The sequence below is a fragment of the Geotrypetes seraphini genome, chromosome 1, assembly GCF_902459505.1.
Source record: "Geotrypetes seraphini chromosome 1, aGeoSer1.1, whole genome shotgun sequence".
NCBI classification, from domain to species: Eukaryota; Metazoa; Chordata; class Amphibia; order Gymnophiona; family Dermophiidae; genus Geotrypetes; species Geotrypetes seraphini.
Genome location: NC_047084.1, coordinates 455,512,628 through 455,528,892, shown reverse-complemented (window position 1 = coordinate 455,528,892; position 16,265 = coordinate 455,512,628). Strand labels below are relative to the sequence as shown.

Below are 16,265 nucleotides of genomic sequence, written 5' to 3'. Positions count from 1 at the left end.
AAAATTTGCGGACGACACTAAACTATTTAATGGAGCTCGGACTACAGAGGAATGTGAAGAATTTGCAAAGGGACTTGAACAAACTGGAAGATTGGGCGACGAAATGGCAGATGAAGTTCAACGTTGAGAAATGTAAGGTATTACATATGGGGAGCAGAAACTCGAGGTACAAGTATACAATGGGAGGGATATTATTGAATAAGAGTACCCAGGAAAGGGACTTGGGGGTATTGGTGGACATGACAATGATGCCGATGGCACAGTGTGCAGCGGCCGCTAAGAGAGCGAATAGAATGCTTGGTATAATCAAAAAGGGTATTACAGCCAGAACGAAAGAGGTTATCCTGCCGTTGTATCGGGCAATGGTGCGCCCGCATTTGGAGTACTGCGTCCAATATTGGTCGCCGTACCTTAAGAAGATATGGCGTTAGTCGAGAGGGTCCAGAGGAGAGCGACGCGTCTGATAAAAGGGATGGAAAACCTGTCATATGCTGAGAGATTGGAGAAGCTGGGTCTCTTTTCCCTGGAGAAGAGGAGACTTAGAGGGGATATGATAGAGACTTATAAGATCATGAAGGGCATAGAGAGAGTAGAGAGGGACAGATTCTTCAAACTTTCGAATAATAAAAGAACAAGAGGGCACTCGGAAAAGTTGATAGGAGACAGATTCAAAACAAATACTAGGAAGTTCTTTTTTACCCAACGTGTGGTGGACACCTGGAATGCGCTTCCAGAGGACGTGATTGGGCAGAGTACGGTACTGGGGTTCAAGAAAGGATTAGACAAATTCCTACTGGAAAAGAGGATAGAGGGGTATAGATAGATTACTGCACAGGTACTGGATCTGCTAGGCCACCGCGTGAGCGGACTGCTGGGCACGATGGACCTAGGGTCTGACCCAGCAGAGGCATTTCTTATGTTCTTATGACTCGGCAGGGATGCCCGCTAGCCCCACTCTTGTTTCTTTTGGCTATTGAGCCTCTGGCCCTCAAGATACAACAGGCTCCTAATGTTCGGGGAATGCAAAATAAGTTTGTTTGCAGATGATATTTTACTTTATTTGGCTGACGATATTTTACTTTATTTGGCTGAAGCGCTGGCGATCGTGCAGGACTTTTGGGCACTATCGGGTCTGCAGGCTAACTGCAGTAAGTCCGAGCTTCTGCTGTTGGCTGGGGGAACCGTGGCACGCCCTGCTCCTCATTCCGCCTTCGGCTGTTCCGATACATTATCAGGGTATATATTTGAGTACTAGCTCTGCTACCTTTGGACCTGCTGGAGTATGTGCCTTGGACAAAATGGTCCTGCTTCCTAAATTACTCTATCCCCTCTAAATGGTGCCATTTTGGCTTTGCCGCCAGGATGAACTTCGTTTTCAATCCCTAATCTCTCGGTTTATATGGAAGTGTAAGGCCCCTCACGTAGCCTTGGCTAAGCTGACTTTGGCTAAAGGGGAGGGAGGACTGAATGTCCCAGACATAAGATTGTACAATGTTGCCGCCCTCCTGCGGTGGATCCACGAGGGTTACACAGGGCATGACCGTTACTTTCCCCCAGGATGGGCTGAGGGCTGGAGCCAACCCTTTAAGTTTTTCAATTTACTACACTCTCAGCCAGAACATGTGGCTTGCTTGGGAGGCCGCTCTATGTTTCTGTTGCCCTTTTGGCAGGCTTGGCAGTGTTGGAGTCGCCGACAGGGCTTACCATCAGTGGTTTCTCTTTTTTTGGTGTTTGAGGGCAATTCAGGGCTCATGCCTGGTTGGGGGCGGTCAGTATTTTGGGAGTGGGCGCAAAGAGGCTGCCGTCACATGGCACAGTTGCTGGCCTTATTGGAGGCTTCTTTTCCCTCTTTTCAGCAGGTCCAGGCAGCTTGGGCCATTCCTTATAATTATCTGTTTTCCTTTTTTCAGCTTCGACATTATTGGGCCTCTACCCAACAGGCCTGTGGGAGGGGATGGGACTCTGGGTCTTTGGACCAGATCTTTGCAGCTACTCCACCTGTGCTCAATTGACTGTCCCACTAGTATGGTGCCTTGCGGCTTTCCTCTCGAGTCCCGGGGATGTGTAAATTGCAGGAGAGCTGGGAGGGGGATTTGGGCCAAAGTATTCCTGATCCCCAGTTCTTGGACTGTTTCCGGACCCTTTACCTCTATTCTAAGTCGGCAGATTATCAGGAAATGCAGTAAAAAATCCTACACAGAGCCTACATCACCAGGCATAGGAGGGCACAGATTGGGTTGTGGTCCAGTGATCTCTGTGTCAAGTGTAAACTCGTTTCTTGAGTACACCAGCTCACTCTTTGGCAGGGGCTTCTGGGCCTCCTTGACTCTGTTCTTCATAGACCTATCAAGTGGGATTATGGCACCCTCCTCTTGGGCTTCCAGGATTTGTTATGGGAACAGGGCCTATCCTCCTCTCAATGTAGATTCCCGTATAATGCCATCTTAGTGGCAAAAAAATTGATTCTGACATTCTGGACTTCTGAGGATCCTCCCCCCCAGCTGCTCAGTGGCGCGCCAAGCTGAGAGAGATAGCACAATTTGAGATCCGCTCCTATGATAAATCTCCATGACCGGACATGAGGCATTAAGTTGCCCTCTGGGGGGGCTTGCTGGATCTCCTTCCTCCTTAGTTCACCTTAGCATACCACACTACGGTTGATGCTTTTTCTGGACTCTCTGACTGTGACCACTTTGTTTCACTACCTGTACTCCGAGGGGGGGGGCCTAGTAGGGGTGGTATGCATGGATTGTCTGTTGAGAAAGTGGTAGTATGCTTGCTGAGTGTTTGTTGTGGAGGGTGTAGATTCATGATTGTTTGTTTGTGAGTTGATAGGTTTTCTTCTAAATGAAAATGTTATGGCCGATGGTCTAGTCTGGCTCCGTGGTTGTTACGGGTACTTTTGCTAGACCTTGCCATGTTCCCAGCCGGACTCTTTCTCAGTGGGGGGGCTAGTATCTGCTTGTTATTTCCAGTGCCCTTATTGTTCTTCCTGCATTGTTTTTTGCTGATTGTATTTAACAGTCTAGGCCATTTGCCATTCTTAATAAAAATATATTGAAAAAAAAAAAGCAGCGGATCAGGAGTTTGGAAAGCTTGCTCCTGCCCGCTACACCTCCACCAGCGATCGGCAGAGGACCCACTGCACCTCCACCAGGGATCGGCAGAGGTATGAAGATAGGACAGGGAGGGGGGGGGACAGAGGGCAGAGCTTGGGAGGGAGAGTGCAGAGTCTGACAGGGGAAGGAAGGAAGGAAGGGTGCTGGGTGCAGAGCCTGATGGGAAGGAAGGAAGGATGCTTGGTGCAGAGCCTGATGGGAGGGAAGGAAGGAAGGGTGCTTGGTGCAGAGCCTGACAGGGGAAGGGGAGGATGGAAGGGTGCTGGGCGCAGAGCCTGACAGGGGAGGGGAGGAAGGAAGGGTGCTGGGTGCAGTGCCTGACAGGGGAGAGATGGAGGGAAGGGGGCTGGGTGCAGAGCTTGACAGGGCAGGACACTTGAATATTAAGCCGCCCAACTTATATTCAAGTTAACCATTTTTCCTCCTTTTTGGGGGCAAAAAGGGGGATCTCAACTTATATTCGGATTGACTTATATTCGAATATATGCGGTATGTTGGTGTGAGATCCCCTTTAAGGGTTCATGGAACTCAGGACAGTAGTTCCAGTTCCTGTTCCTCCAGAACAAAGGAGCAAGGGAGTTATTCCATTTTCTTCATAGTGCTCAAGAAGGGGGGAATCGGTTGGACAGGTGCTGAATCTCATATGGGTCAATTTGTGGGGAATCGGTTGGACAGGTGCTGAATCTCATATGGGTCAATTTGTTTCTCAAAGTTAACATTTCCTGAAGGGAAACTGTGAGATTGGTTATTATAGTGGGTCAACAGTGGGGATTCCTTATAGTACTCGGTCTCACAGAAGTATACTTCCATATTTCCATATGACCATCGCATCAGTGGTATCTTCGCTGTGACATCATTGGCCAGCACTATCAGTTTCGGCAGATGCCATTTGATCTAGCCGCCGCTCCACAAACTATTTCAAAGGTGATGGTAGTAGTGGCAGCGTTTTGTCGCAAAGAAGTGATTCAAGTGCAACCTTTATTACTTGACTGGTTGATTTGGGCACCTTACAGACAGGACAGTTTGACCATGAAACAAACCTGTGTTTTTTTCTTCAATCTTGGGGTGGATCTTCAGATTTACAAAGGATTCTTTTATCCCGTTCTAATCATTGGAACTTCTTGGGTGTGTTGTTAAACACAAAGGTGGGGAATGTGTTTCTTTCCAGAGTCCGGGACAACTAGTTACAGTCTCAGATTTGCCTTCTTCAACCACCTAGATGGAGAGTATGGGATTATGTACAGGTTCTAGGATCCATGGTGGCAACTCTGAAAGTGGAGCTTTGAGCTCACTTTATCATGAGAACGCTGTAGCAGTCGCTTCTATTCCGGTAGGTTTCCGGTTATCTGAACGCTGCAATTGTACTATCAAGTAGACTCAGTCACCATCCTGTATCAAGCATAGTCACCCTCATCAAGCATAGCTCAGTATAAGTTGGTGGCTCACTGAAATCAACCTGTTCAAAGTCATGCCACGATTTTCGGCAGACTGGCTCATAATCAACATGGATGCCAGTCTGTTGGGTTGGGGAACTCAATGCCTTCAATATTCAGAGCAAGTGGTCTGATCTCAGTAGGAGCACCCATGCTCATGCAATTTTCTGGAGTTGTAGACGATAACGCTAGTGCTTTTGGTGTTTCAAGTCATGCTTTAGAGCATGCCAATGAGGGTCTTTTAGGACTGTGTCATGGCGGTGGCATTTCTCAACACTCAAGAACTTGCGTGAAGTTTTCCGTATGCACCAATGGTCCTGTTTGGGGGGTGGTAGCTCATCTTGTATCGGTGGCTCACTTTTTGGGATAGGCAAAATTTTTTTTTTACAGACTTCCTCAGCTAAAAAAAAAAAATCTTCTATATCCTGGAAATTGGGAGCTGTCTGTTCAGGCATTCCAGCTCATTTTGTAGAGGTGAGATCTCCTAGAGCTAGACCACATAGCCTCGTCTTCGTTCTTCAACAGATACAGGGAGCGAGAGAGTCGGAGGGGGCAAAAGCGTTGGCTCTTTAATGGCCTATGGGATGTTTTCTTTAAGTGTTTCCCCTTGGCCGAAGATTTGATGTGTGTTTCGTTTCATGGCTTGCTTTCACGGCATGGTGATCCTATTACCTCCAGATTTACTGCACTGTTGGTATGTGGATCTGAGGGCTTTGTCGGTGGTTGAGCTGTTGTGCTCCTTGGTACCTCTGAATTTTATCACCCAGTGGATAAACAAGGAAATTCTTCCTACATTAGTATTAAGATCTATCTTTTGGAAGTCACGACTGAGGCATAAGGCTTATTCGGAGTAGCTTATTTCTCCTCTTCTCCAGGCAAATCAGATGTCTTCATCTATGGCTTATGTTACCGTCTGGATGGTTTTTCATTCTTCGGTACTTCGCCCTTCCAGTCTTCTCTGTATTGTATTCTTTCTTTTTCGCACAAGGTTTAGCCAAGGGCTTAGCATATAATTCTTCACTTGCTTCTCAGTCTGCTGTAGTTCGTTACCTGAAAGGAGTACAGCATATTCATCCATCTGTCCTGTCCGGACTAGAGTCTTAAGATAGTTCTTGGGAGTTTACAGAAGGCCCGTTTGAACTTTTGTCTAATGAGACTCTAAAGGATGTGACATTGAAGACTATGTTTCTTGTGGCCATTACTTCAGCCCGGTGAGTCTATGAGTTGTCGATCCTGTTTTGTGAATTACAGATTCTGGGGTGTCAGGACAGTACCATTGTTTCTTCCTAAGGTAGTATCTTCATTTCATTTCAGCTGCTCTCCCTCTTCCTTCCTGCTTTGTGGGAGGAGGACTGGGGGGGGGGGGGGAACGTGCTTCTCTTCACTGCGTTTCCTGGATGTGCGTAGAATTTTTCTACACTATCTACAGGTTAATAACGACGTTCAACGTTCAGATAAACTCTTTGTCTTATTTGCGGGACACAACAAAGGTATGATGGGTCAAAGAGATCAGAACTTCATGCTCATTCAACCAGAGTTTTAGCTACTTCCTGGGCTAGATCCAGAGGTTTTTCTTTAGAGGAGATTTGTAGTAAGGTTGTTTACTCTTCTAAGAATACCTTTTCTAAGCATTACTGGTTGCATTTGGCACTGCGTGGTGAGATTGCCTTTTGTTGATTTGGTCATTGCGGAGGCGGCATTCGCTTCCTACCCAGATTGAGGATTGCTGGATTCTTCTGCTGCTGTAGCTAAGGAAGAAAAAATTATGTTCTTACCTGTTACCATCTAAAGTTTAGATGCAGCAGATGAATCCAGAGCCCCACCCTTACTGGCTGTTGTCTGTCGGATTTCAGAAGTTTGGTTATAGTTGGTAGTTGTATTCTGTATTATTACCTTTGATCTTGGTTATGGGAAAGAAGTTTTTTTACATCCTAAGCATATTACTGGTTCCGGATGTTTGGGCAAGGAGCAATACTGAAGAAACAGGAGGCGTGCCAGCCAATAGGATCACCTGTTAATCAGTCTCTCTATCTCCACCTGCTATCCCACTGGATTCATCTGCTCGGTCTAAAGGAAAGAAAATTAACAGGTAAGAATTTTTCCATTCTGGATGGGCTAACGTGCAAGTTACAACCAATAGATGTATCAGTGAACCACGTTTTCAAGTGTCTGATACCCAGAGAATGGAAAAAATGGATGAGTGATGGAGTTAACTCATTCACTCCTTGATGCCTGCGACAAGCAACATATGCAGAAATCTGTAATTGGGTTATCGTAGCCTGGAAAGCTGTCAAAAAACCAGCACCATCATTAACTGCTTCATAAACGCAGGTGTGTTGAAGAATGATGGTTACTCATCCAAAAAAGAGTCCAGCGACGATGCGGATTTAGAATCAGAGGATGACAACAGTCATGAAATTGATGATGCAGAGGCCAAAGCATTTGCAGAAGCGGAGTCGGATTATGACTCTGACTTTGCTAGATTTTCTTCTAATAATGAATTAGAAAACTGAAGTCTGTGAGTGATATTAACATTTCTCTTAACATGTTGTATGTATGTTCTTGCTATTTTACTGTTTTCTCTATAGGCATAATTACTGCTATACATTCAAACAACAACGTTCAGCAGTGTTGTGTGTGTGTATTCTTGCTATTTTACTGTTTTCTCTATAGGCATAATTACCGTTCTTATACAGTCCCATTTTATTCTGGGACCAGTGGGTTATTTCCCTCCACCTTCCAGGATCTGTAGGAAGCCTTAAAACATCAGAGGTTTTCACCCCCTCATACCTCATCACTGAGCATGCTCCTGTATTCACCAGTCTTTCTTCCTACAAGCCAGGCCTTAGGAGCTTATTTTTTCTGCTCGTATTTACTTTCGTGATATTTCAGTATTTTTTGTTTGTGGTTTTCGCCCTAGTGCTGTGGAGGTTCCCTGTGGTAGATTTCAGACTGTTGAGAACGTCTGCCTCTGAGGAGTTCCCTGCCTGGCAGTAAGTCCCCTGGGCAGCCTGCACATCAGATTGGGAGTCAGGGACCTTTCCTTTGGGAGCTTGCTCACCCTAGGTTCGTCCGCTAGATGGGTGGAGCGCAAACTGAGTGGTTCTGTGGAGACGCGACCAGGATCGGAGCCAGACTGCTTTCCTCCGCCAGTCGTTTGCGCAACGTGTCCATGGGGCGGCTGGTGGGGCAATCGAAAGACTTGAAATCCAGTTTTCCAAGTTCCCTGAGGGACAGGATCTCCTTATGAGCTGTTTCAGCTCTGCCTACAGTTTCTCTCATTCAGCACATTTTACAGTGAGTACAAGATGCGGTGTTTCCTGTCAGCACATGTTTCTGTGAAAACAAGCTAACAGCTTGAATCAGAGATTTTTTGGGGGGAGGGGTTTAAAAGGGGGGCTTAGGTGGTTTCCCTGCTTGCCCTATGCCCCCACCCCTAAAATCTGTTTTTGAGGGTTCTCTGTCGTTTTCCCGAGGTATTTTTAGTCAAAACAGGCCCTCAGGCCCTGATTCTACAAAGTGCGTCCCGATTTTAGGCAGCTGTAGGCGTCCTACAGCTGTCTAATCAGCCAATCGGGATGCACGTTTTTTAAAAAAAATGCTCCCCAGGCAGGCCGTCTATATTGAAGGCGCCTCCGGGAGCCTAGGGAGGCCCGCAAGACGCCTAAGCTCGCCTAAGGGCCTTAGGCGGGCCTTAGGCGAACCTAGGCAGCCCTACGCATCTCCCTAGTAGAGGAAGAGATGCTTACAATGTAGGCCAACAAAATGCTGGTCTACATTGTAAGTAGACGCGGCCGCTATACTTATTGCGGCAAAGGATCTCTCTGCCGCTATAAGTATAGCGGGCCGCTGCCACCTGTCTGATCGCTGGCAGGAGGGTGCCCAAACCCTCCTGCCAGAAGATGCCCCCCCCCGACACTACCGATCGCTGGCAGGAGGGTGCCCAAACCCTTCTGCCAGAAGATCCCCCCCCCCGACAATATCAATCGCTGGCAGGAGGGTGCCCAATCCTCCTGCCCGAAGACGCACCCTCCCCCCCGGTGCTAAAAGCCCCCAAACCTCTACCCTACCAAACTAACCTTTTCTTTTGACCAGACGGGTCTTGCCCGTCCAGCCGGCAGGCCCGCCTCGTTGAAATGAGGCAGGCCCGCCCCTTCCCGGCCCATCCCGCCGAAGCCTAAGGCCTGATTGGCCCATGCTCTAGAAGCCTGGACCAATCAGGCCTTAGGCATAGCGGGTCCGCCCATCCCCACTAAGTCTAAGGCCTGATTGGCCCAGGCGCCTAGAGCCTGGGCCAATCAGGCCTTAGATTAAGTGGGGATGGGCGGACCCCCTATGCCTAAGGCCTGATTGGTCCAGGCTTCTAGAGCCTGGGCCAATTCAGGCCTTAGGCTTCGGCGGGATGGGCCAGGAAGGGGCAGGCCCGCCTCATTTCGACGATGGCGGGCCTGACGGCTGGACGGGCAAGACCCGTCTGGCCAAAAGAAAAGGTTAGTTTGGTGGGGTGGAGGTTTGGGGCTGTTTAGCGCCGGGGGGGGTGCGTCTTCGGGCAGGAGGGATTGGGCACCCTCCTGCCAGAGATCGATATTGTCGGGGGGGGGGCATCTTCTGGAAGGAGGGTTTGGGCACCCTCCTGCCAGATCGATAGTGTCGGGGTGGGAGGGAGATCGGTAATGTCGGGGGGGGGGGGGGGGCGGCGCGGTCGGTAGTGTCGGGGGAGATCGGTAATGTCGGGGGGGGGGGCGGTCGGTAGTGTCTGGGGGGAGCATCTTTCATCATGAGGTTTTGGGCACCCTCCTGCCTGCAATCGGACAGGGGGCCGTGGCCCGCTATACTTATAGCGGCACAGAGATCCCTTGCCGTGATATGTGTAGCGGGCCGTGTCTAATCTAACCCAATTCTCTAACCAGCGTCTGTAACATGGACGCCGGTTACAGAATCAGGGTTTAGTGTAGGCCCGATTCTGAATAGGACACCTCTCCCGGGCGTCCTATACAGAATCAAGACCTCAGTGGCCATCTTGGATTTTTCCAGATTTGATTTTAAAGTTATTTTTCATACTCGCCAGCTTCTGTTTTGAAAGAAAACCACATAGATGATCATCCCAGGGCAAGATGGGATGAATTCATGCCTCATTTGCGGTGTATGGCTATTTCTTTCAATGGAAGTAAAACCCACATATCTCGATTCGTCCTCCTTTTTCTGGACCCATATGGTAACCCTACGTGTTCCACATGTGCGATGTTTGCTTGGATGTGGTGCCTTTTACCTTCAAGGAGGATGAAGTGCCTCTTGCCTTAATTCCCTCGAAATTGGCATCAGGGGGCCCTGGGGAATGTGCTGGTGGCATTTTGGCAAAATGCAAGTGCGGCTTGGTGATAAACCTCATAAATTTTCCAAGCATTCCAAATATGAGGCGCAGAAGTCGGCTTCCGCCACGAAGAATGGTTTCCCCCAGAATTTGTGAATATGCTTTATCAGGCAAACTTAATTAAAAATTCTATGCCTGTTTCCCTTCTAGGGACCTCTGTACCAGTCACAGGGACCCCTGCTCCGAGGGACCAGGATCTCTCTTCTTGCCTTTCTGCGGGGGTACCGGGGAGTAAGTCGGCTCTGCCTGCAGTTGTGCCAGACATTCTTTCCATTCTTCTGCTTTTGCATGGTGGCACTGTAGCAGCCATGGATGTGACGAATCTGGCGGATCTCCAGGATCTGGACCCGCGTGGAGCCCATGATTTGGGGAAAGACTCCTCTGTGCGCAGATTCTTCAAATCCATGCACCTTGTGGATTTAATCTCTGAATCTCTGCAAGAATTGAAGCTGCAGACAGAACAGCCAGTCACTGCTGAATGTTCCCTCATGAGAGACAATCTGCCTCTTTTCCTGATCATCCTAACGTTGTTCGGATTCTTACAGATATCTGGGAGACTCCAGAGGGTCCCCTTGAAATGTGCTCAAGCCATGGCACGGCTTTATCCCATGGTGGATGACTTTAAAGTGCTTTATTTCCCCAAAGGTGGGTTCTTCAGTGGCGCAGGTCACCAAGTGCACATCACTCCCCAGCGATGGGGAGGTGATCCTGAAGGACGTCCAGGACCAGTACGTGGATTTCATCCCTTAAGCATCCTGTTTGATTCAGCCCCAGCTGGTGTTAGAGGTGTCAGCTTCCTTTGTGGCTCGGGCGTGCCATTCCAAGCTGTGCCATTGATCCTGACACTTTGGTGCTTCGTGATTTGGATTTTCTCATCTCCGGAGTGGATTACATGGCTAATGCATGGTAATGACATCTTGAAAGTTTTTGCCAAGCTTAGGCACCTATTCTGTTTCAGCTCACAGAATGCTCTGGATCAGGCAATGTTCTAGTGATTTTATCTTCCTAAAACTAACATTGAGCTGGCTGCCCTTTAGGGTCAGCTTCTGTTTGGCCAGGGTCTGGATGACCCTTATTAGCCAGTGTTCAGGATCGTAAACCCCATTGCCTGGGAGCAGGTTTCTGCCCTTCTAGTCACTGAAACAGATAGAGAATACGCTCTGTTTCGGCAGTGAGTTGTATAGGTGGAGCAAATATCACCCGTGCAACGTTATGAAAGTTTTTTGTCCAGAAAAAATAATATAACATAACATTGTGCTTGTTAACCGCGTAACCATGAGTTCAACGTGGTTTACAAAAAGATTAACAGTAAACATAATACATGGAATAAAATAAGTTAATCAAATGCTTAGAAAAAAGATAGATCTTCAATTGTATTCTAAAATGTTTGTAAAAATGAGCTGTGAGCAGTAAAGTTCGGAAATTCTTTATCGTGAAGAGCTGCTTGAGACGCTAAAGTATGATTAAGTGGCTTGCGGGCTCGGGGTGTTGAGCTCTTGAAGGCATGTTTCTGAAGAATGATGGGGCCCTTCTTTCCAGTGTTGACCTGGTGCTGCAGGGAAGTCCCTGGAGTTGAGCTTCCCTTTGCCTATTGTCAGCTGCGGCATTATGTGGGCTCTCTCCACGGGGATTCCTTGGATGGGGATTTTGGGATCCACTTCTGTGCTTTTTTGGAGGCGGATCCCGAAACTCGAGTCTCGATCTCTTATTTTCATAAACAGCTCATGACTCTTCAGCCATCCAGGGCAGTTCAGAAGGCCTGGCAACATGATTTGGGGAGGGACCTACAAGGGAATTTTTTGCTACGGGTGTTGAAACGCACTGTAGGCCTGGTGTATAATGCTTATTTGTGTGAATGTCACTATCGCACTGTCCTGAGAGCTTACCGTATATACTCGAATATAAGTCGATCCAAATATAAGTCGAGACCCCCATTTTTCCCTCCAAAAAGGAGGAAAAATGGTTGACTCAAATATAAGTCGGGCGGCTTAATAGTCAAGTGTCCTGCTCTGCCAGGGTCTGCACCCAGCCCCCTTCCCTCCCTCCCCTGCACTCAGTCCCATTCCCTACCAGGCTGTGAACCAAGCCCCCCTCCCTGTCAGGCTCTGAACACTGTCCCACTTTCCTTCCCTGTACCCTCTTCCCCCTAAAAAGAGCCAGCCTCATCAGTGATGTCACAATGGCTTGATTGTCCCTTCCCCTTAACTTAAACCACCTAGTAGTAGGCTGGGACAGGAGGGATTACCTGCTACAGATGAGTAACTTTGCTTTTTAGGTCAGGAGTTGAGCCTTATGTTAGAACTAGTGTTTAAGCTCATTACATTTGTTACAGTAATGGGTGCTAGAATAGCCCCACCTATACCCTGAAGCCACCCATGCCCCGCCTGTACCATGGCTGGATCGTGCCTCCCACTGATTCCAGTCTCACCACCTCATCTTTCACCATTTCCTCAGTCCTCTATCCTTTTGACCCTCATCATGCCTTTTCCTTCTCTCACACCCTCTACCATCTCTGACCCTGTTTCACCGTATCCACTGAAACCTGCTCCCTCCTTCCCTCCATCATGTCCACACTTGCCGGCCCGTTTCCTACCACCCAGACACAAATTATTGTCGGCGTGAAACCCAGTCTGCGGCTGACAGTAACACCTCCGCTGAAGAGTGTCGCTATCTTCCCCCTCTCGGACTGCTGCTTCACCTGTTTCTCTACTTTTGAGTCCAAAGAGGAGGAAGATGGGTCTGTGGCTCTCTTTTCTTCTTTTCCTCCTCCTCCATATCCTGCTCCCGCAGCCCACGGAACCGCAGCCCTCCAGCCGTTCCTCTCAGCTATGTGGAATGAGTTCTCGGAGCACGAGAGGGAGAGCGATAGTGGGGCCAGGTTGGATGCCAAGGAGGTGCGACGGGGCTTATTTTCAGCGTCGTTGAGGAAGGAGAGATTGGAGAGGGATTTTTGCGTCCACAGGTTCGAGCTCCCGCCGGCCGCCGCCCAGAACACGGATACAGCGCCGGGTCCACTGCCAGGACTATGGGGAGAGTCTTCAGCGGCTCGAAGCTGTAAATAAAGAGGGGATGGCATCTCTGTTGTTGACCTTTTTGCCTCTCCCCTCCCTCCAGCTCCGATGTATCTTTTTTAACCATAAATATGTGGAGGAAATATCTAGAGGTCCACGAGTGTGGGACAGTTGTAAGTGTGCATGTGCACTCCTGCCGGCCACGGACATACGGATCATGGAACACGCAGGCAGGAGTGCGCATGCGCGCTTAGCATTTTATTATAGTAGATAGGGAAATGAAAAAAAACTTATAGATTTATTGATAAAATCATATGTTGGATGATTTTAATGCAATGTAAATGGCTTTGAATGTTTTAGTAAAGGTTACTAGCTTTTACTTACTTACGTGGACTTCTAGCATGGAGCCAAGCAGTCCTTTCTTGAAATCTGTCTGTTAGCTGTGCATGCAATAACAATTTGGGATTTCTTGTTTCCAGTTCATCTGGTATGGGAGCCTGTTTTATTGGGATGTTGAAGACCCCTTTTTAGGGACCCTGTTTTAGATGTACATTGGTATCATGTTTTTATCTTTCTTCTATCTAGAGCTGGCTGTGACAGTTTCCGTGATTAGCATCTGCCATAGAAGGATCCCTCCTATCTAGGCCAGGGACTGGGGCACCCCCTGCTTGTGGCCTGGAGGAAAGCAAGAGGATGGCCTCTGTGCCTGTGTACTGTCTGTGTCGGCTGCCCTACGATGTAACTCGCTTTATGATTGAGTGCGACATGTGCCAAGACTGGTTTCATGGCAGGTGAGAAACAGTTGCTGATGTTAAAAATAATTTATAAGATCATTGCAATTTTCTGTTGGTTAATGGGGTTGATCTTCCAGCCAGACAGCATGATCTGGACTAGATACCCAAATTTCTCATTAATTACATGGCAAAAAAAAGAGTATACCTTGTAATGCAAATACTGGCTCTGATTGCTAGTAATAACAAGCCAAAAAATCTGTTACCCTTGTGGAGGAAAGCAGATTAAAGTGCTGATATACCAGAGAGAGCCTGCCTTTTCTCTCTTTTCTGGAACAGGGGGAACACTGTATTTTTTTCTTTAAAAAAAGTAATTTGAAACACGGTAAATTATAAAATGAAAAAGTATAGTAATATGTTTTTTACATTTGAGCCAATGGATTACTGGTAAGGAGCGTGTAGAAATTTCAAGTGTGATACTTGCAGCTGCTGCCATTTTCCAGCTGCCACTTTCTTTATAAATGGGATAACAAAGAGGAAAAATGGTCCCCATTTACTAGTACCAGACCATCTGTCACACCTACTCTTTCTCATCTCCATCAGTATTGTCAACTTACCCTGGTCTGGTATTTGTCTTCTCATATCTATTCTATGCCTGTTAATAGTGCCAGTTTTCTCTCTCCTCCTTATTCTACACTTTCACCTTCACATCCTATCTCAAACACCTCATGGACTATTGAGAGCCTTTGAGACTGACCTACCCGGCCTCCCGGCAAAGGAACGTTCGGCCTGCTTTTGGAGTCCCTCTCCAACCTGCGCCTTCATCTATTCCATGCGGCCTACGATGGCTTCGAACCTCTCCTCCAGAGAGGCAGCCTTTGCTATCGCCATACGCCGACTAGCTTGGCTGCGCCATGGTCGTACATGGACCCCAACTTTACAGGACCGGTTGGCAACCTCCCCTGCGTGGGAAAAGAAACTGTTCGATGACACTATCGAGGCGGCTACAAAACGCCTCTCCGAACATGAACGCTCGTTTGCCTCCCTTGTCCGGCAAAAGCCCAAACCGCCCACGTCCAGGCCGTATAGGGGCCCCTCCGCGCCGCTACCCACAAAAGTCCACCCCTGTCTTCTCACGGCCCCCACCCAGGCGCCCGCAAACCCACCACCGGGCCATGCCCAAATCCCAACCGCCTGTGACCACCAAACCACCCCCGTCCTTTTGACGGGACACGCGGAAGGGGGCGGGCCCCCTCCGCCACAGCCACAGGCCTCCTTCCCATCGGGGGTCGGCTCAAAGCCTTTTACCCTCGCTGGGAACAAACCACGTCGGACGCATGGGTCCTTGGCGTGATCTCATCAGAGTACTCTCTCAACTTTCGGGCCATTCCTCCGGACAACCCCCCAAGGAATTGCCCTCCCAACCGGACTCAGCTACCCCTACTCCTCTCCGAAGCTCGAGACCTGCTTCGCCTGAGAGCAGTGGAGGAGGTTCCCCCCAACCAACGGGGGAAGGGCTTCTACTCCCGTTACTTCCTGGTACCGAAAAAAACGTGAGACCTACGCCCAATACTAGACTTGAGACGCCTCAACAAATTTCTGGTACGGGAAAAATTTTGGATGCTCTCCCTACCGACACTGTACCCCCTGATCGACGAGGGCGACTGGCTCTGCTCCCTCGATCTCAAGGAGGCGTACACACATGTCCCAGTACACCCCGCTCACCGCAAGTTCTTGCGTTTTCAGGTAGGGGACTGGCACCTACAATACCGAGTCCTCCCCTTCGGCCTCGCATCATCACCTCGGGTCTTCACCAAGTGCCTCGTGGTGGTCGCAGCAACCTTACGCTCCCAGGGCCTCCAGGTATTCCCCTACCTGGACGACTGGCTAATAAAAGCCCCTTCCAGGGAAGGGGTTATCTCAGCGACCCAACAGACTATTACCTACCTACAAAGTCTGGGGTTCGAAATAAACTTCCCAAAATCCCAACTACGCCCCTCACAGTCCCTACAGTTCATCGGGGCCATGCTGGACACGGTTCGCCTCCGTTCCTTCCTCCCCCCTCCGCGCCTAGAGGCGTTAGTAAGTCTGAGTCGAAGGATCTCCCTGCTGACCTCGGTACCAGCTCAACAGATGATGACTCTCCTGGGCCACATGGCCTCCACCGTCCATGTCACACCCTTCGCCTGCCTCCATCTGAGAATCCCTCAATGGACCCTGGCATCTCAATGGCGTCAAGACCGGGACCCGATCGACCGTCCCGTGACAGTGACTCCTTCATTGCAACGATCGCTCCGCTGGTGGGCCGACTCTTCAAATCTTTCCAAAGGTTTGCTCTTCCTCACCCCAACCCCACAGCAAGGTACTCACCACGGACCTCGTCGGAGTACGCTTGGGGAGCCATCTGGACGGCCTACGCACCCAAGGGTATGTGGTCAGCACAAGACCGTCGCTGCCACATCACGTGCTAGAGCTTCGGGCCATCTATCTCGCAGCATGTAGCCTTCCAACATCTGCTCCACGACCGAGTGGTTCTCATCCGAACCGACAACCAGGTAGCGATGTACTACGTAAACAAACAGGGGGGGGGACAGGGTCTT

The 16,265-nt window shown here is 49.0% G+C and overlaps 1 protein-coding gene across 1 annotated transcript in view; it reads left to right on the top strand.

Moving 5' to 3' along the window:
* PHF8 (PHD finger protein 8) overlaps nt 1-16,265 on the top strand; it is a 280,408-nt gene that overhangs the window by 47,149 nt on the left and 216,994 nt on the right. Inside the window, exon 2 of the mRNA XM_033921914.1 lies at nt 13,520-13,725. Coding sequence (XP_033777805.1) covers nt 13,628-13,725 — 98 coding nt within the window. The 5' untranslated portion in view covers nt 13,520-13,627. The remainder of the gene's footprint in view (nt 1-13,519; nt 13,726-16,265) is intronic.